This window comes from Clarias gariepinus, chromosome 24, assembly GCF_024256425.1.
Source record: "Clarias gariepinus isolate MV-2021 ecotype Netherlands chromosome 24, CGAR_prim_01v2, whole genome shotgun sequence".
In the NCBI taxonomy this organism is placed as follows: Eukaryota; Metazoa; Chordata; class Actinopteri; order Siluriformes; family Clariidae; genus Clarias; species Clarias gariepinus.
Genome location: NC_071123.1, coordinates 4,941,459 through 4,969,183, shown reverse-complemented (window position 1 = coordinate 4,969,183; position 27,725 = coordinate 4,941,459). Strand labels below are relative to the sequence as shown.

Genomic DNA, 27,725 nt, shown 5'->3' with positions numbered 1-27,725 from the left:
CTCTATCAGCAGCACTGACACGAAATAAGATATAATTTATGTTTATAATTTATGAATACAAGATGTGATTCTTGTGTGTCTTTGCTTAATCGATATCCTCGTGCAGGAAGCTCCTCTACCTCACTCTCTCTCTCTCTCTTACACACACACACACACATGCGCGCGCGCGTTCGTTCTGTGCTGGATCAGGCGCCATAACCCCGCGTGCCACGTTATACCATACACCACGCTGCGTTATTATTATTATTATTATTATTTATTTATTTATTTTTCTCCTTCTTCTTCAGGAGACGTGGATGGTGGAGTTTCGCCTGCGTGGACGCGCAGCATCACCACCACCATCACATCACTACATCACTACAGCACATCACTTCTCCTCCGCGTTATTTCTTCTCATTAATCTTTGCGTGCATCAGCGCGTGATGCTCAGCTCAGGATATGTTTATTATCTAGTGTTTATTTTGCCAAATCAAAGGGTCAAACGTTTTACCTCCTAGTCTTGCTCAGGGGGGGACAAACAAACGGGAGGAGGCGGGATCGCAGCGCCGTCAGACAAGCGCTTTTGGATAGTCTTATTATTGGTCGGAACCAATCCGGCTGCGCTCTCATCTCATCTCATCTCATCTCATCTGCTCTGCTCTGCTCTGCTCTCTGCTTTACGCACTCCAATACTGAAAGACGTGGTTGCTTGTTTTTGCTTGTGCTTTTGCTTGTTTTTACAAAAACTCATCACCTGAGATCAGTGAGCACAGTATTACCCTGGCACTGTGTGTGTGTGTGTGTGTGTGTGTGCCGACACATGATGGTGTGATTCCAGCCTTGTGTGCGCGCACACAGCAGAAGGCCACTCTCTCCGTGACAGCAGTCTCGCCTCCCAGTCTCGGCGTCTTTGCGCATCAGATTTTAAGGATTTCATTAGAATAAAGACGAGAACTGGAAGATATTTCGGGCCCGTCCTCTTTTAACCACCCTATACCCCCACCTCTCTCTCTCTCTCTCTCTCTCACACACACACACACACACATCACTGGGGCATTAAGACTGGAGCTGGTCGCAGGGTTTACCGGAATGGCTCGCTGGGGATTTTATGGGATTTTGATGGGGCTCCTAAAGCTCGGCTCTTCTTGTTATACATCTTGTAATTGTAACGCCTCGAGGATCACGTGTGTCTCTCAGGATCCAGGAATCGAGGAGTTTCCTACCCTGGTGCCGGAGACCGACATGGAAAACATCACCGAGATGTAAGTAGCAGCTTGGGCTTGGATCAGAGAGATGCAAGGAGACGTGTCGTGCTGCTTGGATTGCTCATTGCATGGCTTTTTTTTTTTTTTTAAGAACATCTTCCATCCTGCATGATTTTCTGTGACATCCTGATAACCTTCCCACAGCCTCCTGGTTCATATTCATCATGCTTAATGCATTTTTTTTTTTAAAGAAGGGAATCCAGGATGCTTATTAGTATTTATTTTATTGATTGGGCATTCATAAACAAAATCAAAATCTGTATATTTATTTATTAACATAAGAGGCCGTGCGTGTATGTGTGTGTTTATATATATATATATATATATATATATATAATGTGTGTGTGCGTGAGCATGCGCGCGCGAGTGAGAGCTTAAGCGTATGTGTTGCGCGGGTGTGCGTGTGCGCGCGCCGACGGGAGCGCGCATCTCCAAGGGGTGGGTGTTATGGTAAATAAAAGTAGATGCAATTTACACTAGGCGAAATCTACTGTAATTAGATCCTTCCAGCTTATGCAGTGAAAACAATTTAAAAAAACAAAAAAAAGGATAAAAATTATACTTTGTATCTATTAAGATCTAAAAAAAATCTGTGATGATGATGATGATGATGAACTGAAAACAGTAGCCTTTCTGAAATCCACTGCACATGCATGAAATGTGGAATAGAAATGTAGCCTATGTAATGCCAAAAAAAATTAACACATATATACCTTTATACACACACACATATAATTTTTTTCCATTATGGTGTGTGTATGTTTCAATTCAGAGTCCGCAGAGCAATAGGCATCAGCGCCTACACAAATATGTCACTCGGTTGCCATGCCAACGGCGCGGCGGAGCTACTTCAGGCGCATGCGGAGCAATCACGTCCCCTTATCCGAGAGCTCCTATGGCACAGTTGTAACTACAAAAAAAAAAAGGCCAAAACGTATACAAAATAAGAGCGTTAGAGATGCCGAAGAAGCGATCTCAGAATTAAAGGTACCTTGTCAGTGATGGTACCGTTAGTGCTGCATCTGTCGATCTTTACTATAGTTGTAGGCCTAAGTAGGCTCGTACCTGAAAAGGTGCACGAGGAAGATCCATGGCTTTAGTTATCTTTTTAGAGAGGTGTAGAGGGTTGTGTTGACTCGTCACAGCTCCAGGGTTTGTTCCTGATGTGATTTGTGTGTGTGTGTGTAGTTTCTCTAGATGTTCTGCCTCATGTTGGTGTGGGGGTTCCTCTGGGTTCTTCCAAAAATGGCAGCAGGTGGATTAGGTTGGTTAGGTTAAAGATATGAGTGTGTATATGGTGCCGTTAGATGACACGTTCCCACATCACTGTGACAAAAGATAAAGCACTTATGAACATACTGTAAATACCTCCCTCATTCAATGATTGAATGAGGGAGGTATTTACAGTATGTCCTGAGGTTTGAGGAAACTCAGCTATTTCCTCACAAATTTTGGCAAAAATATGTCTATGGTTTGTGCCTCTTAACTCCAGTGAAGGTAAATTGTAATAGTACATCGTACATTACACAGATAGTCAACTCTGTGCTTCAAACCTTGTGGTAAAAATTTGGGAAAGATCCATATACAGTTTCAGTATGACAGTCAGGTATCCACATCCTTTTGGCAATTTAGTGTATTTGCTACTAATTTCTACTATAGATATACATTTGATAGTATCAATCACTTGACAAGGAAAATAATATATTAATTTCTTTACGCCTTTCTGTTTGCTTCTCTATGATTTTATAATCGCCAAAAATCACAACCAATATTATCTCAATTATTAGTTATTAGCCAGTTTAATTGGCTTCACTTGACTAGAAAAAATTGAAGTCAAAGTGTAAATAACGTCATCCTGCAATCAACTCATTTCTTGATTACTGTAGCTGCAAAACATTTAAAACATTTCAAAACACTCCAGCTTATTCATTGGAAGATAATGAATGGTGTCGTAAAAATGATTAGCAATCATAAAACTGATTCTCTTTGCTTCCAGGTACATCGCCAATCAAAATGGACTATTTATACTCAATGAGGACTACATGAAGTTTTACACAAATCTCAGGAATTTGTGAGTATTTGTCATCATTTCTTTATGGAATAATTAGTAAAACTTTTCCTGAAAACATTTTATTACTTTTATACCATAACGATTTGCCAATTACAATTTCATTCCTTAATTAGGAATGACAGGTCATGCTTTTTAAACATAACCTAATAATTGCATTATTTTAAAAAATCATTTGGAGCAGTAATTTTTTTAACTCATCCAGCTTGATCGAAATGTAATTTCAGTTGAAATGAAAGCGGTTGTGTGAACATTTGATAATTCCGTTCAATAGTTAAGTATTAGTTATTTTAACACTTGATCTGATCTTTTCCCACTTGATAAAAGAAATACATTCTTTTTGTGATATTGGCCCCACGTAGGGGTAACATTAAGGCCCAGGGGGTGAAACCGGGTCTTTTGTGGAGAAGAGGAACTGAATGGCTTACATTATACATGTAGCAAAGCATCTAACCAATTATAGATGAGACTGAAAACTTGTCAATCATCACACAGAAGACAAAATATATCAGAAAAGAAATTTGAATTAAACCGGTGGCACGGTGGCCTACTGATTAACACTGTCGCCTTGCACATAGGTGTACAGGTTCAGGTTCGATTTGTGCTTTAAGTCTCCTGGGATAGGCTCCAGGCCCTCCACGGCCCTGTATACAGGATAAAGTGGTATAGATGATGAGTAAGCGAGTGAAGATATAAAGACATAACCTAACCTAACCTCAATGCCGGAGAAACAAACTTTCTTCCACTGTTAACTTTTTAGCAGATAAAACATTTAGCGGAACGCAAAACCACTTTGCGTATGCAAACAAAGTTCAATGATTTAAGCGAGTGAAGCACATCAGATCAGCCTTCATGTAAACAGTTCTGTTGGACGCTCTGTAATCAGAATAATTTCAGTCAGATTTAAGAAGTATAATTAATGTAAGAAGTCGATATAGTTATATTGAATGTTATGAAATGTCCACTAAACATGTTTCTGTTGTAAATTACATTATAGCAACTATAAACAGTTGTTCACCAAAATCTTTTTTTATTATTTCTTTCTCTGTTGAATGTGTATGTGGCGTGTCCAACATGCATGCTCCTGGGTTATTTTACTGCTCTAAGGCATCTTATACCTTAGAGGAATTAAACAACCTGCTGCTAATGTCTTGGTGCCAGACATTCATTTGTACTGGGTTTTTTTGTTGTTGTGATTTCGTGGTTTACTTAACGTTACGAATCATAACATTGATCAATATTTTTAAGATGAATTTTGGACTTTATTTTGTCATTTATTTATTCATCAACAGGTACAGTGTATTTCCTGTAAAATGTATGCTTCCATTGCATTTCCTTAAAATTAAACAGCTTTTGAATGAAACATAAAACATATAGCAGCTCTAATAACTAATTGTAATTTTTTTAATGAATAGTTAATGAATTAGCAATTAATTTTAAGATGTATAAAAAAATCATCATTATAATTCCAAGGCAGAACCATGGAGGATTCCTTTAGATAGATGGTGAAAGATCCTTCTACAAATAATATTTATATAGAAAATGCAATGAGTTTTATAAACAACAATCATCCATAACATTACAACCATTGACATATGAAGTAAATAATATTGATTATCTCATTACAACTGTCATGGGGTGGGATACATTAGGCAGAAATTGAACTTTCAGTTCTCAAAGCTGAGTGTTAAAAGCAGGAAAAGTGGCCAAGGATGTGAGTATCTTTGACAAGTGACAAATTATGATGGCTAGATGACTGGGTCCAAACATCTCCAAAACAGCAGGTCTTGTGGGGTACTCCCAGCAGACAGTGGTTAGTACTGTACGTATCAAAAGTGGTCCAAGAAAAGACAACCGGTGAAGGTCTTGGGCACCCAAAGCTTACTTGGGCTAGCCTGTAAAGTCCAATCCTATAGATGAGGTATTGTAGCAGAAAGGTGTCAGAACTCACAGGGCATCACAGCTGGCTGTGTATGGTGCTGAGTAGCTGCAGACCAGTTAGGCTGTTCACGCCAAACCTTGTCTACCAACAAAAGTGTCTATAATCCGCATGTGAGCATCAGAACTGGAACCTAAGTTGACTTGGTTTGGTCCAAATCCCCCAAATCTCAACCTTACTGGGTATCTCTGGTTTATGCTGTCTAATGGACAAGTCCAATGCATGGAGGTTCCACCTTATATTTCAGTAGAATTAAATGAACTGCTGCTAATGTCTTAGTCCCAGACAGCACATCTCATCACAGAGGTCTTGAGAAGTCCATTTCATGAAGGTCAGAACCAGAAATTGTTGTTTTTTTTAATGATATGGCTGATGAAGCACTTTACCTTTTTCTATTTTACTATCAAGAGTAAGAGATAAATGAGAGAGTAGATTCAAACATAATTATTCAATAAACTGAACATATAGTTTCAAATCTGAAAAAAAGAACAGATTGTTTTTAAAAAAAAAAAGGAGAAATGAAATTTATGGGGTGAAGGAGCTGCGTATTTTTTTGGGAGGAAGTATGAACCCGTTCAAAGGGTTACTTCCCTGTTTGGAGAATCTGCCCACACAAGGGCAAGAGGTCGTAAAAGTGCTGTGGCATGAACTTTTATGACAAATACCAAGAATTAGTGAATGAGATCAAATGGAGAGTGTGGTGGGAAAACGATGGTGGTGAGGACATAGAAGGTGGTGGTTTTATTGCAATATTACCATCAGTGTCAATTCAGTAGGATGTTGGTTTCTTATTATACTAACATTGATAATGATGTGTTTGATGCAGAACAATAATCAACACCGAACTGACGTCTGTATCTACAACAGCCTTTGTCTACAATTCCAAACTTCAGTTTTTGTAAGTACATTTTTCCATTTTCAAGTGAAGGAGTAGAACCATTCAGTACACAGTGTGCTGTAAGTTTTCATTCTGACTTGTAGGGATCTCAGAGACAACAGACTTTCAACCCTGTCATGGACAGCAATTCGCAATTCCAACATGTCAACACTGTAAGTGATTTTTCGCACCAGCGTCTTTAATATGGACACACACACACACACACACTGGTAACACCTCAGCATATGGGTGAACTGCTACTAAACAGGTAAAACCTCACATTTATGATATGTACAGGTTGCTGTCCGGGAATCCGCTGCAGTGTACATGTGAAAACATGTGGATCAAGTCGTGGTTGGATCCGAGCGAGAGAGATCAACTCAAGTGTGAGCAGGAAGGCGGAGGACTGCGGATCCTCTCCAATATCACTGTCCCTTCATGTGGTAAACCACTGACTCCATTCACATGTTCATGGAAACACTAAGGAGAAAAGTCTAGCTCGAGTTCACTACATCGTGTATGAGTGTCATTTCTTTGTTTTTTGATCATACAAATAAGATGCAAATTCTTTTTTAAATAATGGTTTAAGGGGTTTTTTTAATACTGGAAGGCTTGATTTTGTTTGGATCTGCTTTTTCTTATGCATTTTTTCTGCGCTATCTCAGTGTCAATTCTGTCAACTTTCAGCATAGCCGGATATCTCTCCTGTAACTTTGAAAATGCTTAACAAACAGAAACACAACCAAAATAAATATGGCAATGTTTTTCCAGGATGGAATAATTTATTTTTGGTGATACGGATAAGACCGAACGTAACAAATGTAAATGCTGATCAGTAGTAGTAGATTTAAGGGTATTCTATAAAAAAGGATTAAATTCCAGTTTTTATTCCATAAAGAATCAATTAGAAACATTTGATTTTTCTATTTCTGAAAAATTAAGGACAGCAAATGCATCCCTAACTCCTCATTGCATGTTGTAATGAAGTTGTAATTTGCCCTTCAGGCATTTGAAAGGTTCATGAAATTCATCCTCAAGTATTTAAACTTTAAAAAACCAAACTTGACAAATTTCGACCTTTTGCTGTGATGAATTACTTTGGCCTAGCTGAAGAAGTCATTGAAAATACATTTATATTTCTCACTTTCTAGAGTTTCCACAGGTCGAGGTTGTCCCGCCTGTTGTTAACCTGATGGCAGGAAGTGATGCGATAGTGGCATGTAGCGCTTCCGGATCTCCTGCTCCTATGCTCTACTGGAATTTGAACACCACTGAACATCCACCGCTAGCAACCAGTCATGAGGTAAAAACACATCCCCAAGTCTTTATACCACAGTGCTGATAAATGCTCAAATCTAAATGGTCAGCAGGTTCAGACTTAATAGGAACCCTATGGTAGGGTGACTGTGGTAATTTGGCTGTAACGACATTGTGAAAACATCCATTGTTTTTAATAGTTAGAACGACTTTGGTAACATGACATTGAGATACAGTATTGCTGAATGAATGTTGCAAATACAAATTTTATTGGGAGCATTTATGTCAATAAACATGTATTGGTTCCTGAAGTTTCTAACAGGGTTTAGAATTCTGATCGGCACAGACACAACATCTTCTCACACACAGCTTGTGTATCACATTATCATATTTCGTTATGATATTAGCGTGATGTACATCTTAGCTCCCAAGTTACTGGGTGTTTGTGGGACTCATTGTTATGTACGAGCCTTTAGGGACACCAACAGCATGTCTACTTGTGGACGTTATGACCAAAGCCACCAGAACTTAAACCCTGCTTAGGCCATCGAATTGACGTTGATGTGTAAGGGTCATTTTTTATCCAACTGTCATGCAATCAAAGTTCATCAAAGTATTTTTAACCTTTAAAAACAATCAAACACCAATGCTGTCCCAACACCCATAACGTTGTGAAATCATCAAAAAAATGTATGTTTTCTGAAAGGAGAAGTTTATTTAAAAATTATAAAAGAAATCTCCAGTGTCAATGCTTTGTGGCTATCTAAAGCCTTCAGGACTTAAGGATGTGTCTAAATAGTTTCAAGAGAGGAATAAAAGAAACTACTGATGGAATGATCACTTATACAGTAGTGACAATAACATAAGTGATAACAAGAAGTAGCTTGCCATTCCACAACATTAAAGAGAACTGTTAATTGCAGTATGTATGCAATCGATAAAACACCGTGTGCCCCTACTAGGAAATAAACAACTTATGGGTGGAAACAGTGGTGCCTCGTCACCAAATATTTCCCACAAATAATTACATTATTTTCCAATAATACCATTCCCTCAAGAGTTGTATTCCTTCCCTTCCCTCATTTGTCATGACTAACCAAATTTTTCAGCTTTCTCTGCCACGCGTCCACTTCAAAATGTATTGGATTGTATCATAAAACCTGAAATGCCCTGTGTATAACCACAGAACCCTCATGCAAGTCCTAACCACTCTGTACCACTGGTACATTAAGAAGAAGCACTTAAACACTTAATTGCCATTACACCCAGTAATGGACCTGTTAATCCCGATAAGACGCTCAGACCGCGAGAAACTGGCTCTAACTCCTGAAAGCCCCATGTTTTGTATTAATATTTAATGTCACCAATATAATATTTACAACAAAGCGTCTCTTGTGCCTGCTTGGAAACAGCAGCCTGTGGGATACAGATTCCTATGTAGTAATGCTGTAAGTTAGAGTTATGACCTACAGTCAATGCTTATAACTTTACTTTATGTGTGTGCCAAAGAAGCCGCTTCTGAAGTTGGAAGTGATTAAAATTTGCTTTCCTTAAAATGTTAAGATGCTAACTTGAGATGCCGATTTTGAGAGATGATTTTATATGTGCCCCAAAAGTTGCCATTTTCAGCGTTATACTGTCCCGCTTCAAACAAAAATAATTTAAAATGAAAATTATTCATATTTCTAAATTAGTATTGAATGTAAGCTTCTGGAAGCATAAAAACTGTAAAAATTGTTTGTTTGCTTTTTTTTTGCTAAAAGCTTAAAAAGAAAAAAATATGTAGTGTTTGTAACCATGTCAAATTCATATTGCAATACCTCAACAATTTAGCATTTTAGAATAATACACTTTTTCAGGTTTATGTCTTTTCGTGTGAAATCTAAATTGGCCAAGTTTCATCTGAATAACAATTAAATTCATTAAAAGATTTGAATTACAAAAAGTTACAGACACTACAGACATAAAATGGCATAAAATTGTATTTATTTATTTATTGTATATATTTATTGTATTTTTAAACAAAGTTTTTGTTTTTTTATTTGATGAAAATATAAATGTGTATGCGTTCACAAAAAAATGAGGCATGCATCGGGAGATAAAAAGCATTAATAAGTTTCATCTGAATAACAATTAAATTCATTAAAAGATTTGAATTACAAAAAGTTACAGACACTACAGACATAAAATGGCATAAAATTGTATTTATTTATTTATTGTATATATTTATTGTATTTTTAAACAAAGTTTTTGTTTTTTTATTTGATGAAAATATAAATGTGTATGCGTTCACAAAAAAATGAGGCATGCATCGGGAGATAAAAAGCATTAATTATTATGAAAAACTGTGCTATATGATCTTATCTGAAAAATTCACTTTTTCACCTAGGTGAGACACTTTTTAGCACCAATACCATGTTTTGACCAAGTGTATTATGGATTTTCCTAAACTATACATAATAAGTATTTGTGGTTAGGCCTTAAAGGTCATATATTTTACTATTTCTTCAACAGTTCCCAGAGCTCCCCAAAGTGTGTCCTAATGCTCCAGCTGAAATAATCCTCAGATAATATTTTTTTACAGCAATGAGAACAGCAAAGCTGAGCAAAGCTGAGCTTTAGGAGGAGCTCTTCTTATATAAGGTCACACTGCAGGTTTTGTTAATGTTTGATTTTGTTTAAAACCTTTGGAGGTTGGGTTGGTTTAACTCCGATATCTAGTGCAGTAAGTTGCCTTGAAAGCTTATGTTTGGGGTGTCTGTAAAGGGGTGCTACCTGGAACCCCATTTAACAGGGGAAGGTTAATGTGGAAGTTCAAAGAATAATAACACATTGTGCAGAATCTGGATGAACAATCAGCTTTAAATTTCGTAAAAACTTCTTGCATTTTTCCCTCAACCAGATAAACACAATTGACCTGCAGTCCATGTTGACACTGAGGAACCTCTCCCACAGCGACAATGGCCGAGAGATCACTTGCAGCGCTGAGAATATTGTGGGTCAGACTGAGGCCTCTGTCATCCTCAATATCCTCTGTAAGCACTCAGTCGTGTGTGTGTGTGCATGTGTGTGTGTGTGAGTGAATATGTGATGAACTACTTTGCTGCCATTTATTGCACTGAGGATTTATTTAACTGTGTGTGTTAAAACAAGCAATTTTGTTGCACGTTAGTGGGCTCGCATGCAGTTTCTTCTCTAAACCACCAGCCCTATAATTAGTTGTGTTGAAAACGAGTCCTGTGAGACTCCACTGATGGGCTTCTTTCTAGCTTTAACTAAAGCTAAATATAAGTAATGTACCAGCGACGTTATTACCAGTATTTTAACTCTGTACGTCCCATTGTGTTATCCAAAGTGCATTTTATTTACTGCTTGTTTGGTGGTTTATTGTTTGGGCTTATCACCCCTTACGTTCCAGAAAACCTTTATATTTCTTACTGTTCTGTTCAATTCCTACTCCTAGTATCCCCTCTGTACTGTTCCCTTTCGTCACATTCTTCCAAACCGAACAGCTTCTAAATCTCACCACACTCCGACTTCACCCCTCTGGTTTGTCTCCTGCCATGACCCGTGGTCACACTTCCTCTCCTCTCCTTTTCTTTCCCTTCCTTCTCTTCCTCGCCTCGCCTTTCACACCTTTTACCGGTCTCAGTCCGTCCGATCATCCTGGACCTGGACAAGCCCCTGCGCAACCAAGACTGGTGCATCCCATTCAGCGTGACGGGGAATCCCAAACCTGATCTGCTGTGGTATCATGAGGGCCAACTCCTGGAAGAGCAGGACTACATCAAGACTCAGATCCACGAGTCGACGGAGAGCGAGTATCACGGCTGTCTGCACCTTGATATCCCCACTCACATCCACAATGGTGTTTACACTCTGTTGGCCACCAACGAGTATGGCAATGACCAGAGAAACGTCACCGCACACTTCATGCTTATCCCTGACGTGGAGCACTCAGGGGCAGGTGGGTAAATCCTTTACAAATCCAGACATGAAGATGGTTACAATTTTGCATAATAATAAACATGAAACTAATTGAAACCATCTGCTTTACAGGGTTCTACTACGGTAAGTCACTTTATCACAATAACCATGCTTATAATTTCGTTTTCTAATCTAGAAAATAAATGTGGCAACGGTATGTGAAGGTTGCATTACAGTACATTGACTTCCACTAGAAGGTTTCCATCCCATGTCAGACTTTTATACTTGGACTGTAAGATACTGTAGTTTCCGCTGATATTTTCCAATGTTCCAGGAACATGCCTGTAGGGCTGCGGGTAAAAACTCAATACTTACTTCCTAGACCACCATATCCGATACAACATTTGCCAGACACTTCTTGTCCAGAGCGATTAACATAAGTGCTTTGAAGTTTTCATCGTTGAATATATCCTGCAACCATGTTTAAAGTCTACCAAAAGAATTTCTTCAAAATGTTAGTCTAAGGTAGTTTGCAAAGCCAACAGTCAATAATTGAACATTTGACAGCAAAATGAGATAAATGACATTTTTAGATTTTTACTTTCTTGGGGCGAATTATTGTCCTTTCACACACCAGGTTATCTATAACAACAAATTTATAGTTTTGAAAATTGCTATTCGTTCTTCTTTTCGTACCTGTGAAATATTACTTGCACTGGTTTAGCTGCATTTAAGAGCCATGATGCATGATGATATTTAAAAAAGTTATATTTACAGAAAATAATTAAGCAGAGAGATAATGATACAACAATCAGGAGACGTGTGATTGCTTTGTGTGCACTGATACTGATGGGAAAGCTGTTGAATTCGGTACGGCTTGGTTATGTCCGCTATGCCTCGTTCTCCTGTTGGGATTTCAAACTCTACTAGAACCTCGAGGGAACACAGACCTGTACTGTATATGCTGATGTTTGATGTCCAATCTGACCTTATACAGCACATAACTCCTATAATTCTTTAAATATTATGGAAAGGCACTGTTGTCCAAAACCAAAGTGAAGCAAAAAAATTTAGGGGTGAGAGGTTGATTTTGCATCGTAACCTGAATGTTCTGTACTATTATGAATGTTGTTATTGAACTTCAACAAACTATGCAATTAAAAAACTTACTGCCAGTAACTCACTACAAAAACACAATGAGCATGAGTTTGCAATATTAAAAAAATAAGAATAAATTTAACTCAACCAGCAATATTATTGAGACTAAATTGCATATATACAGTGGGGCAAAAAAAGAATTTAATCAGCCACTAATTGTGCAAGATAGGAGAAGCCTGTAATTTTCATCCGAGGTATATCCCAACTATGAGAGACAAAATAAGAAAAAAAAAATCTAGAAAATCACACTGTAGGATTTTTAAAGAATTTATTTACAAATTATGGTGGAAAATAAGTTTTTGGTCAATAACAAAATTTCATCTTAATACTTCATTATATACCATTTGTTGCCAATGACAGAGGTCAAACGTTTTCTTTAAGTCTTCATAAGGTTTTCACACACTGTTGCTGGTATTTTGGCCCGTTCCTCCATGCAGGTCTCCTCTAGAGCAGTGATGTTTTGAGGCTGTCATTGGGCAACACAGACTTTCTCCCTCCAAAGATTTTCTATGGGGTTGAGATCTGGTGACTGGCTAGGCCACTCTAGGACCTTGAAATGCTTTTTATAAAGCCACTCCTTCGTACGTCCACGTTACATCTTCAATGCCCTTGCTAATGGAAGGAGGTTTTCACTCAAAATCTCACGATACATGGCCCCATTCATTCTTTCCTTTACACGGATCAGTCGTCCTAGTCCCTTTGCAGAAAAACAGCCAAAAAGCATGATGTTTCCACCCCCATGCTTCACTGTACTGTAGGTATGGTGTTCTTTGATGCATTCTTTATCCTCCAAACACGAAAAGTTGAGTTTATACCAAAAAGTTCTGTTTTGGTTTCATCTGACCGTATCACATTCTCCCAATCCTCTTCTGGATCATCCAAATGCTCTCTAGCACACTTCAGAAGGGCCTGGACACGTCTGGCACTGCAGGACTTGAGTCCCTGGCGGTGCAGTGTGTTACTGATGGTAGCCCTTGTTACTTTGGTCCCAGCTCTCTGCAGGTCATTCACTAGGTGCCCCCGTGTGGTTCTGGGATTTTTGCTCACAGTTCTTGTCATCTTTTTGACCCCATGGGGTGAGATCTTGCGTGGAGCCCCAGATCGAGGGAAATTATCAGTGGTCTTGTATGTCTTCCATTTTCCAATAATTGCTCCCACAATTGACTTTTTCACACCAAGCTGCTTACCTATTGCAGATTCCCAGCCTGGTGCAGGTCTACAATTTTGTTTCTGGTATCCTTTGACAGCTCTTTGGTCTTTGCCATAGTGGAGTTTGGAGGGTGACTGTTTGAGGTTGTGGACAGGTGTCTTTTATACTGATAACGAGTTCAAACAGATGCCATTAATACAGGTAACGAGTGAAGGACAGAGGAGCCTCCTAAAGAAGAAGTTACAGGTCTGTGAGAGCCAGAAATCTTACTTGTTTGTAGGTGACCAAATAGCTATTTTACCAAGGAATTTACCAATTAATTTATTTAAAATCCTACAATGTGATTTTCTGGATTCTTCTGTCTTATTTTGTCTCTCATAGTTGAGGTATACCTATGATAAAGAATTACAGGCGTCTCTGACTGTATCTTTTTAAGTGGGAGACCTTACATAATTGGTGGCTGACTGATTACTTTTTTGCCCCACTGTACATGGCCACAAGCACAACTGACGGCTGATTTATCCTCTGTGTCCAAACCGTGTGAGCTGGAATTATAGCATTTTTGCAAAATAAAACAAAATTTACAGTTAAATAATCATATTTTTTTTACTTTGTGACTTAAAGAAACAATCAACAAAATATTTTATACATCTCGTTCTACATGAAAATGGATATATCTCATTTTGCTGTCAAACCGATCTTATATTTCCACTTGTGGGAAAACGGCGGCCAGAATCACAATTGCACTTGCATTTTTTTTCTCTGAGCTCGTTAAAGTAATTATTTGAAATATTTATATATGTATTATTATATAATGGTGAATACATACTTGTGATGTAATACATTTCTGTCATATTCTGTTGGTTCGCTGTGTGAATTCTCTGCTTAGACACAACTGACATTCCAGGTATGTTTGTTAAAATCTTATTCAGTGGGTTACTTCTTAATATTCACTAAATCTTGATTCATTTTAGAAATCATATTTTGTTTTTACCGTTGTTTTCTTCCCTTCAGAAATCCCAAAAAGCCAAGAGGGCAAAGTTGCTGTAAGTTTTAACTACATTTCAAATTTCCATACTGATAAATGCATTATATTACATTATGAGGTTCATCAGGTATTTGTTAAAAACTTAAAAAATGACTACAGCAGAACTATAACTAGGTGTTTTTCATCAGAATTAACTCTCATAAATTTTTTTTTGCATCTTTGTTCCAGGTTTATGCCGTGGTGGGGATCGCTGGGGTTGCGCTCACTGGGTGCATTTTAATGCTAATCTTTCTGAAGTATGGTCGAAGCTCGAAGTTTGGCCTGAAGGGTAAGAATGTGCCACAGCAGCTACTGGCACGACTTTAAATAAAGTTCTAGATTTTACGAGAATGTTTTCAAAGACAGCTTATCTTATTGTGAGATTAGGTTTAATATGCGGCTGGAAGGCAAGCAGTAGTTTATAGTTGCTTATAAATGATATATGTGGTGGCCTGGAAAAAACCTTGAGTTGATTAAATCAGTTTTCAATTTAGGATTGATTCACTTTTGCTTTTTAAAATATTTAAATAGATTTACAAATGTTAAATGGTTTAAAATTGACAAATTATTAAAAAATACACCAAAGCTTTTGAAGAAAATAGAAACCGTCTGCAGGCAGCACAGTGACTTAGTGGTTAGCACTGTCGTCTTGCTCCTCCAGGTTTCGGGTTCGATTCCCGTCTCGGGGTACTCCGGTTTCCTCCAAAGACATGCAGATTACTGTAGGTCAATTGGCATTTCCAAATTACCCATAGTGTGTAAATGAATGTGTTTATGTGTGTGTGCCCTGCGATGGATTGGCACCCCATCCAAGGTGTACAGGTGCCATAAGTCTCCTGTATAGGCTCCAGACCCCCTGCGAGCCTGTATACAGAATAAAGCGATATAGACGATGAGTGAGAGGAAATTTGGAGAGTGAAAGTAGACTTGGTCTGCCCTTTATTAGTCAGTGGTTTGTTTATTGAAAGTCTGCACCTGTCTGTGTCTCGGATCTTTTCAGAGCCTTATTTTCAGTTCCACATACAGTTTATCTTGTTTTTGGCTTTTTTATTGTAGATCATCTTCACTCATTGTTGCCATGTGGACTAAGCCTTGATTCTTGAGTTTGGCAAAATAAATAAGGCCTGTTACATGTATGTTACACAAGCGTGTGGAAGAAGAAGAAAAAAGAAACTTGTGCATTATTTGTGCAGCATTTATCTCACTCACAGCATTCCAAAGTTTGATAACCATTAAAAATAAAAACAGAGAAAATTAATCATGATGGATATTTCTACAGTCAGTATATCATTAAAAACTGAATTGATTAAACACATTTCCAACATCTTGAATGCTTTTTCTTCCTCCAGACCATCACATATATATTACTGGAATCAAATCTATTTTTCGAAACTGCTAATTAAACTCATAATCACCTGTCTGTATTTCTGGCACACTGCTCTCCCTTCTCGACTGCAGGGTCCTCCTCAGTAATCAGTAATGACGACGACTCAGCCAGCCCACTCCATCACGTCTCCAATGGCAACAACACACCGTCGTCGTCCGAGATGGGCCCAGACGCCGTCATCATCGGCATGACCAAGATCCCGGTCATCGAGAACCCGCAGTACTTCCGCAATCCTGGCAGTGTGCTGAAATCGGACACTTGTGAGTTGCCATGGCAGACCAGACCACCTTAAAGCGTCTACAACAACACACACACTCGCACACGGACGCAGTACACCACCTCATTACCTTCACTCCATTCCGACCCTCTGAAACTGATTCCAGACGTGGGCTTGCCTTCGCTTGTCGTCATCTTAAACTCACCTTCTCTACTGCCATGGCAACAATACTGAAGTGAATCACTAGATGCAGATTTAACAGATAGGAGCTCTGTGCTTTCTTTTACATGATTCATTTGCATGCTTCGCTATGCTGTAATTCTGTCCTGTTGTTTACACCTAATGCCTAATGATTTCTGATGCGTTTTTGTTTTTTTACATTTTTTTTTTTTTTTCAGTTGTGCAACACATCAAACGTCACAACATAGTCCTGAAGAGAGAACTAGGAGAGGGAGCTTTCGGGAAAGTGTTCCTAGCCGAGTGCTACAACTTGTCACCAGACCAAGAGAAGATTTTGGTGGCTGTCAAGGTACGAGCCTCTGAGATCCATTTGTAACTTAAAGACTTAAAGTCTTCAGAGGAGCCATCTTGCAAATTAAAGTGTTCCCTGTGTTGTCCCTTTTACAGAAAGTACTATGTGGAACCCTACTAAAATGTGATTTTCCTTTATACAAGGTTCTAGGTAGGATCCTGTCAGGAAGAGGTTACGTATTCTTAATTATCACAAGGAACCTAAAAATATCGCTAGAGATGTCCCAGTCTTTGTCCCAGTAAGGGGAAACTGGAAGATTCTTTGTAGAAGCACAAAATCAGGGTCGAAGTAAACTCCTTTTAGCAATGGTCCTTAATTATCCCAAAGAACCATTGAGTAAAGACAATAAAATGAACTTTGTTATAGCTTACAAAACAAGAAATGCATAATGTGGAACACATAAAGGTTGTTTGGTTGTTCTTAAAGGTTCTACATTGACCTTTAAGAACAACCAAATAACTACTTTACTACATTGTGTCATGCAGCAGAGGGTCATTTGCTGTAATTTGACGATTCTTTGACAATGACCTTTGTTGTAGAACCTCTTACGCTTTCTTTCTTGTCGTGCATGGAGAACCCTTAAGTGGTCTATAAAGAACCCTACAGCAAACAGTTTCTCTAAGATCTAAGTAGAACTCTTAAAATGTAAAATGTAGAACAATGTGGAAACCATGGTTTTTTTTTTTTTTACTTTAAGGGTTCTAAGGATAGAATCCTGAAACATAACTTCCTAATTAAAGTTTTTTTAGGAAGCGGGTAGGGTCAATTATTACTCACGAGAAGTACTTTTGCTACGATAACAGTTTACAAATGGTGTACGGTGTATGTGAAGTATACATGCTTAGAAAAAGTTTGCATCTAGAACCTTTAAACTTTGTTCAACTGGGGAACCCCTTATAGAAGGTTCTCTTTAATACAGAAAGCAGTGATTTATTTATGATTAATTGTGTTGCAGTGACGAGTGTTACTGTGCATACACCAATTAGCCATAACATTAAAATGTTAAGCTAAAACTAAGCCCAGTATTGTGCAGTTCCTCTTGTGCCAAAAGGGCAGCTATGGCATCTAGGGGCATGAATCCACAGGATCTCTGGGGTGAGCTCTGGTGTCTGGCACCAGGACATTGGGAGCGGATATTTTGGGTGCTGTGGGTTATGGAGTGGCCTCCATAAATTGGACTTGATTATCTGGCGCATCCCATGGGTGCTTGATCAGATTGCAACCTGAGGAGTTTGGGGCTCAAGTTGATGGTCTCTTTGCCCGCTGGTCCCCATGTGCAGTGGGCTGTGGTGCACTGGGTGTCCTGGTGTCTTTCTATCGTGGCAAACACTGACCTCTTTTGGTGATTCATGGTACATTGGCTGTTCTGTGGGATCAGACTGGATGGGCTGGCCTTTAGGTAATCCTTGAGAGTCCATGATTCTATCACCAGTTCACTGATATATAATTGCTAATCATTGCTAATGGTAATGTGTTAATTTTTTTTTTTTGCTAATCAGTGTACATTCAAGGGGAAGAAAAAAAAAACGAAACCTTGAACTTTTATGGGTTATTCCTGGTTTTGTATTGAAAACCCTAAACGGTTCTGTATAGAACCCAAAACAGAGCGGTTCTCATTCACAAAGGGTTCTAATTAGAACCGTTAAAGATCCCAAAGTGACAATGAATTATGGTTTAATAGAAGTACACTCTAAAGCTGTGCAAACAGTAAAGGTTCGACAGAGTTGAATGTTTGAAGCTGTGAGATTTTTGAGGAACTAATTTCTGAACAGTTTACGGTGAACTGGGTTGTAGCATGCACTCTTAGAAAAAAATGGTTAAGGTCTAAAGAGAACCCTATCACAGAGGGGTTTATCTTTCAAAAAGAGTTCTAACTAAAATCCCACAAGTATCCTTGTGCGAAGGTTACATGTTATAACAAACTGTGCCGTTTGTTCTTATTTGACCCTTAAAGGTTCAATATAACACCATATGGCAAAGGGTTCCCCTATCCAGAGCATATCCTTAATTATCACAAAGAACTTTGCCGCTAGGTGAATTGCATACACTCAGCAAAAAAAAAGAAGCTAAAATCTTGAACCCTTAAGCGGTTCTCCATGTCTCAGCTGGAGGTTTAATAAAGGATGCTAGAACAATGCATGCCAGACATTCATTATTTGATATTAGTAGTAGATCTCTTTTAATAATCATATCAAGTAGAACCTGAGAACTTTTAAACAAAATGTGTTTTTCTTTTAATAATCTCACAGACCCTGAAAGAGGCGAGCGAGAGCGGACGGGCCGACTTCCACCGAGAGGCGGAGCTTCTGACCAACCTGCAGCATGAGCACATCGTCACGTTTTACGGCGTGTGTGTAGAGAGTGATCCCCTTATCATGGTGTTCGAGTACATGAAGCACGGAGACCTCAACAAGTTCCTCAGGCATGTGTTAGCCCCGGTTCTAGAGCTCGTAGCTAAAACTGAAATGAAAGAATCAGGTTCTTGTTGGCAAAACTGTCACGCTGATGGTGTGGATGAGTGGGACATTTCGTTACCATGACAACATACGCATATCTTTGGACTGTGGGAGGAAACCGGAATACCTGGAGGAAACCCACCAAGCACAGGGAGAACATGGAAACTCCATGCACACATACTCGAGGCGGGAATCAAGCCAGTAATGCTAATGCTAACAAACCCTACAGCTAGACACTCGCTGAACGCTAAAGCCATCATTCAGATTACACACAAGTGTTTGAAGAATAAACTGTTACCTCTGGATGCTTAGAAATCATCTCAAGCCAGCAGTAGAACTTGTAAAAACCTCCACAGTTGCTATTTTTTAAAACTCCCACTCCTGATTAGATAACGTTTCGGGCTCTTAAACTTGTGCAGGAAAAAAAAAACTTTTAGTGGTTTTTTTGAACAGCACCACAACACAGACATGCATACATATCTTAAGTGGTACATGACGGGTCTTTTCTTACTCTCTCTCAGGGCTCACGGTCCAGATGCGATTTTAATGGCAGACGGGCAGCAGAGTTTGCTGGTGGAGCTGACTCAGTCTCAGATGCTGCACATTGCTCAGCAGATCGCAGCCGGTATGGTGTATCTGGCCTCACAGCATTTCGTTCACAGAGATCTAGCGACACGCAACTGCCTGGTGGGGGAGAATCTGCTCGTAAAGATCGGAGACTTCGGCATGTCCAGAGATGTGTACAGCACAGATTACTACCGGGTAAGGAGGCTGACAAATCAAGCATTATTATTTATGAATGTCTCCAGATTACATTCGCACTCCTATACATTTAACAGAAAAAGAAAATTCCAGCTTGAATGAATTGCTTACTAATAATATTTATGATTAATTAATGTCACCTGTAGTTGACGCTGCACAAGATTTTTTTCGGTTGTTGTTAACTTCTTAATTAATGGCATTTAGCCTCTCTATGTACAGAAGCAGGATTCAATCTTTACTCTGTCCAGCTCTCTGATCTCCTCGTCTCAGGACACATCAGCTTCCAAAGCTTCCACATTTATGCTCCATCAACAGCATCATGCTCAGCCTCTCCAGCATCACTAACTAGCTAAGCCTGTTTGTTGCTGTAAAACTGTAGTGGCGATGCATTCTTTGAGTGCATGTTTTGCGTAAACTTTTCTACCACTCATTAAAATGACGTCAAGTGTAAATGAAAACTGATGAGTGCGGAAGGGAAGCTCCTACTTATTTGTTTTTTTTTTACAATGAACTCTATTGGACATTTTTGTTAGTGCGCTAGCAATAACCAAGTTTCACAATCTAACAGGAATAAGGAAAACTACAGCAATAATCGATAAATTCTATGGATGCACTCGGGACGTTCAAGCAAGTCAAACTGGGACTTTTTACATTTACATTTTACAGAATAACAGAACACAGTTACTAAAGGTAAAACTTTTTTTATTTCTCTATATAATCCCCTGCTACACTTATCTAGTTATCCCAGTTTCACTAATGCTTGATTCCCATTAAAAGATTTCTCAGTATGCCGGACACATGGTCGGACTGCCTGCTTCTTATCTAGCCTCCCAGGAGCTCCTTTAATAGCCCAAACATGTGGAAAACAGTTGGAACGAATTCAGGACTGTACAGGACTGTATGTGGCAATAACTCCATTCACATGTTTTACTACAGTTAAAAGTCTCATCACCGTACTGTGCTGGAAGTCTTTCATCGGTTTTTACATATTCATTCATGAGAAATTTCACGGTTTGACTAGAACGGCCCTTGTATACATGACGCTTAAACTGACGATTAGGTCTAATGAAATATGAATGTGTGATTAAAAAAAGAACAATTTCCTCCTGCTGTTAGTTGTTCCAAAAAAAGCTTGGACCATATGACACTGAAGGGCTCTCCCAAATCTGCCCTATGCGAACACTGCCAGAAGCACACTGTGTGTATGTGTGTGTCAGCACTTAGACTACCAGCTCCCTCTCCTGTAACATACCAGACACTGAAACGACAGATATGGGACATTTCATCAAGACGTATATCCCAAATGTTTTGTTAAAAGCCAGAGTTTAATAATCCAGACCCATGTGTGCTCTCAGGTGGGCGGTCACACCATGCTACCCATCCGCTGGATGCCTCCTGAGAGCATCATGTACCGGAGGTTCACCACAGAGAGTGACGTGTGGAGTTTGGGTGTGGTCCTGTGGGAGATCTTCACCTATGGCAAGCAGCCCTGGTACCAACTTTCCAATAACGAGGTCAGTCTAAGGGTCAATAGATCACTTATCATTCTGTGGAGCTCATGCTAGCATTCCTCTAACAGTTTAACAATAATTTAGAAATATTTTTCAAAGCCAGAACAAATGCCTGATATGCTGCGCAGATGTCTTTTTTTATGTACCTGATGTGTTGAGATTACTCCCATGTGACTCTATTACTATAAAAATAATATAGTCACTGTTAAAATAATGATACAGCAGCTTCTCTTTTGTTTAATCATCTTTTCGTTTAGCTGACTGAAGGGGTAGTCCAGGGGTAAGGTTGGGAAGGGGGTTGGACATGGTGTCCCCTTAAAATGAGATGGCCACCCCATTTTAGCATGTGATTAAAAATTGCGTGAGCCCACCATACGTTTATATCCATAGCCAGGCCACCCCATTAATACCTTAATAAACCCGTAACCTACCCCTAAAACTGCCACTGCCTGACTAAAGTGATTTATTCGCTAGGTATTTTATACTGGCAGTTACATAATACGATGGTGCCTTAGCATACGAATTGAATTCGTTCTGAAGGTGGGTTTTTAAGGCGAAATTTTTTATTGCGAAATGCATTTTCCTATCGAAAATAATTCAAATGCAGATAATCTGTTTCAGCCACCCAAAAATATTACCAATATTATATTTAGAAAAGACATGTAAATAAAGATTCCTGAAACTTTTCTTTTCACGGTGCTATGTCTTCAGTAAATCTTGTAGAGATGGGAAGTTCGAATAATTTTAGTGACTCGGTTCTTTGAATCTCGTTCATCAAAATTTTTATCAGAAATAAATTAAAATGTTGCGTTTTCAATAAAAATACCCCCAATACATCTACATGCACAAATTTTGGCTATAGTTCCAGTTATTAAAATATTACAATGCAACCAAGGACATATTATAATAAACAGAATGAGCAGCTCACCTCTCATATCTTCCAATCGGAGTCTTTTAAATCTATTGCACCGCATAGCGTCTATGGTTTAGCGTCACCACATAGCGTCTATGGTTGGTTTGGCTCAGTTCGTTTGCTTATATGCCAAAAAATGCTTCTTATCTTGAGGCAAATTGCTTGAAAAATCTCAGTTCTTAAGGCGAAAATTTGTGAGGCGAGGCCGAGGTTCCACTCTAATTTATATTCCTAAACACTAAGTCAGAACAGGTTTAATTTTTACTTCTTTACGCAGATTCCTACCCCTTTAATGCTAGTGTCTAGTCTAATGCTGGTTTGCAGGTAGCCATTTTGTTTTTATCATTGTACATGGCTTGCTAGTTCCTGTCCCTTAAACACTCTATTATTAGCTTCCATAGCTAACTGATATCCAACACTTCACTACCTTTATGTGTTTTATGTCAATATAGATAACCAAATGACATGTATACAAAATGAAAGTTGAGTAAACATATTTTGAAAAGTAATCCATTACCTAAACCATACAAGCTGCACTCTGGCTAATTAGCTCAAGGTACTTGCTAGCTTAGTTTTATCATTTAAAATTTGATCAGTTAAATTTATCATTTTACATTTCATTCTTACTTTCTAAGTTAGCTCACACAGTCAGTCTATCAGTACATAAAAAAAAGATGAATGATTGGATTGTGCTGGAGATTTTAGGCTGCTATGTGAAGCTAAAACCTCAGTATAACTCAGTAGATAGCAAACAAATTAGCAAAAACAGCAACATCTTCTACATAACTTTATATATATATATATATTTTTTTTTTCTTTACAGAAATGAATGGCTAGCATATGCTAATTTACTAACATAACTCTGCTGGTTAATGTTTTTTAACATTTCCTGTCAAATGTAATAAACTAAAAACCTTATTAATGTATAGAGCCTTTGTTGTTTGTATATTTACTGAATCAGTGATACTATTACATCTGAAATTAGCCAGTTGCTAGCTTTGTATTTACTTTCCTAGCCATATTATCTAATCTTTCTTCTTATTTCTGATCAAATAAATACTGTATATGTATTAGGCTTATTTATTTTATCACTAAATAAAAAATGAGTCTGAAACAGTATGCATATATGACACCTCAATAGACTAAAACTATATAGTGCTAAATGGACTCATCTATTTGCAGTTGCAATAAGTGATAACTGGGAGCCACGGGTACACATATAGAATTTTTTTTGCCTCTTTTTTGGAAAGAAACAGTGACGTATTTATCTTTTAAGCATAACAAAATTTGTCACTTACTGTAGCTAACGTTAATTGCATCATTAGTTCTATATAATATATTTTTTGTTTATTGGTATTGCCATCATAGTAATACTGAAATCAAAGATGCACTGTATCAAAGACATACAGTACATTGAACTCAATTAGCTGCTACTTAGTTTAACCAAGTTTCCAATGTCTTTTAGTTCAAATATAAACCTAAAATTGCATTGTTTCTTCTTCTAAATTGAAACATAAGTGTATGTAAATAAGCACATATATGAAAAGATAGTGTATTTAAATAATAAATGTTTAATATTTATGTATGTACCTTATACATATTTATTCTAATGAGGTTTGAAACATTTGTATTCAGACAAAAGCCTTCTTGATGGAGAGTAACATCCTGTCTGTAATGAATGGCTCCCCCTGCAGGTGATCGAGTGCATCACACAGGGCCGGGTTCTGCAGAGGCCTCGTACCTGCCCCAAAGAGGTGTACGACCTGATGCTGGGCTGCTGGCAGCGTGAACCGTACATGAGACTCAACATTAAAGAGATTCACAATCTGCTCCAGAGCCTGGCCAAGGCCTCTCCTGTTTATCTGGACATCCTGGGCTGAACATCTGCGTGTGTGCGTGTACATGTGTGTGTGTGTGTGTGTGCGTTTGTAAAAGAGAGAGGGAGAGTGTGTACAAGAAATTGGGCTTAAATGTTCTTGCTTGTGTTTCTGCCTCTTTACCACATAGACTAAAGGCCTTAAAGTTGATTGCGTACATTTCTGCCTTTTATTTCCCTGGGACATCCATATGCTTCAAATTGTACTTTTTTTTGTGCGTTTCGACGGCGAACAAATGGAAACAGGCCGATTTTTGTAAATACTTCTGGACCTTTTAGGAGGCTTCTCTTCGTTTTCCTTCATCATAGCGACTGGAGAGACAATTTGCTGAAGTACAAGCAAAAAAAAAAACAACAAAAAACGACAACACAAAACACATTGAGAAAAGGGTTATGCTTAAATGCCAGAGATGACAGACTTTTGTGAAAACTGAAAAGGGAAATAATTTTTTTGTGGATTTTAGCCTCATACGCTTTTTTGTTGCCACCGTGGTGCCATTCTTTTTATTTATTTATTTTCTAATTTACACTTCCAAATAAATGGAGAAATCTGAATTTCGAGTCATGAAAGACTCGATGAAGATTTATCAGCACAACATTGTCACCGTCCTGGCTGTAAACGTGGACTGCAATACAACTGCTTACACAAGTTGGAGGACCATCAAAATACAAGAAAAAAAAAAGTTTGGATTAAGGGAAAACCAGTGGTATTTTTAACTTAAGCACAGTGGGAAAATCGAAAAAAAAAAAAAAAAAATTTGTGAAGTCTGTGAATTCTGGTTAACCGGCTCTGTAAAGCAGTTGTGCAAACGTCAGGACGGCTTTTGGTTTCATCTGTTTCTCGTCACTTTTTTTGTGGTTTTGGTGAGAGCACAGTGGCCGAAGTCACCAGCAGTGGAACTCCATGTGGATGGTGAACAGACTGCCCTTAAAACACAAGGGCTTTTTTTTTTCTTGACTAAATCGAAGTCACAATCCTGGTGACTAGATGAGAGGATACACAATGGCAAAAAAAAAAAAAAAAAAAAAAAAAATGGCCACATGTATATTCCATGCTGATTTTAGGAATCAAGGTGGGTTTTTATGAATTGACGGAGACATGTCGAACTAATACACGAAGATGGATTTCATTTGCACTTATGATTATAATCATAAATCATAAATAATTATGTATGGGTTTTTATAGGCTCTGTTATTTACTATGACAAAAAGAAAACTGATTTAAATGTGCCCTATGCTACTGTATGTTCTGTTTTAAAAAAAATTTATTTGTTGTGATTCGAAGGCGGGTGTTTGATTTCAGTGGGCACTGTGAAGTGACGTGACACAAGCTGGCCTTCCCTGAGGTCATTACCCGGATATTAAGACCCTATGAAGGGAGCCAGGATAAATTTGTGTGTGTGTGTGTGTGTGCGTGTATGAGTGATTGGGTCCCACCTGCTTTGTGAAAGGAGGAGGTTATTTCGAGAAAGACTTGCATACTAACCCTAGTACATTCGTAAATCACTCTAACATGAATAAAGTTAGATCGCAGTGATTTAATTGGCTAGTTCTCAAAGTAAGTCCTCCTCTACACACATCTTCTAGCGTTCGGTGGGCGTCCTCTCCGCTAGCGCTCCGTGCAATCAAAATGTAAATGCTCACCAGCTAACATTTAGTGTCCTTCGTACTCTGATGTCGAACTCTTTCTGAACGAGAAGAAGTTATTTATTTGTTTATTTCACGAGTCGCAGAAAGAATGATCAGCACTGTATTTTAAAAAAAAAAGGAGAAAAGAGATTTTAAGAAAGAGAAAATGCACAGACTTCGTTTTAATTATCTAAATAATAATAATCCTTAGAAGATCCTTAAAAAATTATGGGATTTTGTTTATTTCGGCTCAATTTAGATCCGTAAAGAAATCACATGATGTCTTAAAATGTATTGAATAATAAAAAGAAATCTTTAAGCACTATATTTGATCGAAATCTCCCAACGTTTCTCTTATTTTTAAATCATTATTTAATTTACTGAAAGTGTGCAAACAAATTTTTTTGTCCCGCTACAAATATAAAGTATACGTATTAAAACCCAATGCTGGCAGATGAAATCTGTGTATATAAAGAGTGTAATATATATAAATATAAATATATATATATTAAAAAAACAATCTGTTTAAAAAGAGCTATCGTCAAACGAGTGACGCTGATCTAACGAGGGGCCGCAGGCGTGTAAATACAAATTATTTTGTCTGACAAAATGTACTGTACAAACTTCATAATATCAGCGCAAACAGCATCAATTTGTTTGTTTCTTTTTGTTTCAAGTTCCATTGCTCTTCTTGTTGTGATGATCTCGTTGCCATGGTGACCCGCATCCAGGTTCGAGTTCATCCTCTTCATCCTCATGCTGTTTACGTCCTAAATTACATACATACATAATATTTCCTTTTCAAAATAAAGAACTGTGACTGGGCACTACTGTATTTCTTTTTCGTTGATTGAATTTACACACAGCGAGGATTTTATCAGTATTTCTTTTTTTGGATTGTAGCCCATCCTGGGTTCAAATTAATTTCCTCCACTGGTTTCTGATTTATGAAACTGACTTATGGAACTTTTTTTATTTTGAAGAGCTCTTTTTTTTTTAAGAGTAACCGTTTGTTTAAAGGAGAAAAAGAGTATGAATGCAAGTGTGTGCGTGTTTGCAAAAAATTGTGCATAGTACGTGCATGTATGAGAGTGTAAAAAACAACAAAAAAAAAAAACTGCCCCCGTTTTCTTTGCTCCTGGCAGATTCAATCTCACTGCTTCGAATCGATCAGTATTCTCTACGCTTTGTGCATCCTGAGAGCAGCTTCTCTGCAGTCAGTGGAAATGTTCCTTGTACTACTGTGCATTTAATAAAAGTGGTATGTCTTACAGCGCTGCCTTTATTTCAAAAACCTACACCTACAAGAACAAGTCTGTTCCATAATATGAATTATGTAGATAAACAAACATCCATCTTTAAAAGCTATTATCCACTTCCATAGTATTGAGTAGGTCCCCACTTTTGCAGTGATGTTCTGACATCTTTTTATTAGGATTAAACTTTTCAGCAATTTGACTAGTTATTTTATTGGATCGGACTACACAGGCCAGACTTCGCTACCCACATGCTTTACCGAGCCTTGGCCGTCTATGACCCTGTCTCTGGTTCACCGGTGTTCCTTTCCTTGGTTCACTTTTGGTATGTCCTGCCCGCCCTCTACAGACCGGGACATCCTACACAAGCTGCAGTTTTGAAGTCGCTCTAATCCAGTCATCCAACATCAATTATCAATTTGTCCCTGTCACTCAAATCTTTACACTTGCCCATTTTTTCTGCTTCCAACACGTCAACTTCAGGAATAAAAATGTTCACTGGCTGTATAATATATCCCACCCACTCCCATTGAATGAAT

At 38.2% G+C, this 27,725-nt stretch overlaps 1 protein-coding gene across 2 annotated transcripts; it reads left to right on the top strand.

Annotated features, from left to right (window-relative positions):
• The first annotated feature begins 644 nt into the window (after positions 1–644).
• ntrk2b (neurotrophic tyrosine kinase, receptor, type 2b) lies at positions 645–25,324 on the top strand. 2 transcript variants are annotated; one of them, XM_053486054.1, is made up of 18 exons: positions 645–1,241; positions 3,241–3,315; positions 6,078–6,149; positions 6,233–6,301; positions 6,426–6,571; positions 7,280–7,431; positions 10,288–10,420; positions 11,038–11,352; positions 11,445–11,456; positions 14,510–14,527; positions 14,635–14,666; positions 14,837–14,936; positions 16,106–16,294; positions 16,650–16,780; positions 19,033–19,205; positions 19,761–20,001; positions 21,357–21,515; positions 24,120–25,324. In XM_053486054.1, the coding sequence occupies exons 1-18, from the start codon at positions 1,069–1,071 to the stop codon at positions 24,303–24,305; spliced, it is 2,376 nt and encodes a 791-aa protein (XP_053342029.1). In that variant the 5' UTR covers positions 645–1,068; the 3' UTR covers positions 24,306–25,324. The 2 variants fall into 2 exon arrangements, with proteins under 2 accessions (XP_053342029.1, XP_053342030.1); XM_053486055.1 differs by lacking the exon at positions 645–1,241 and adding an exon at positions 1,624–1,694.
• Positions 25,325–27,725: the final 2,401 nt, after the last annotated feature.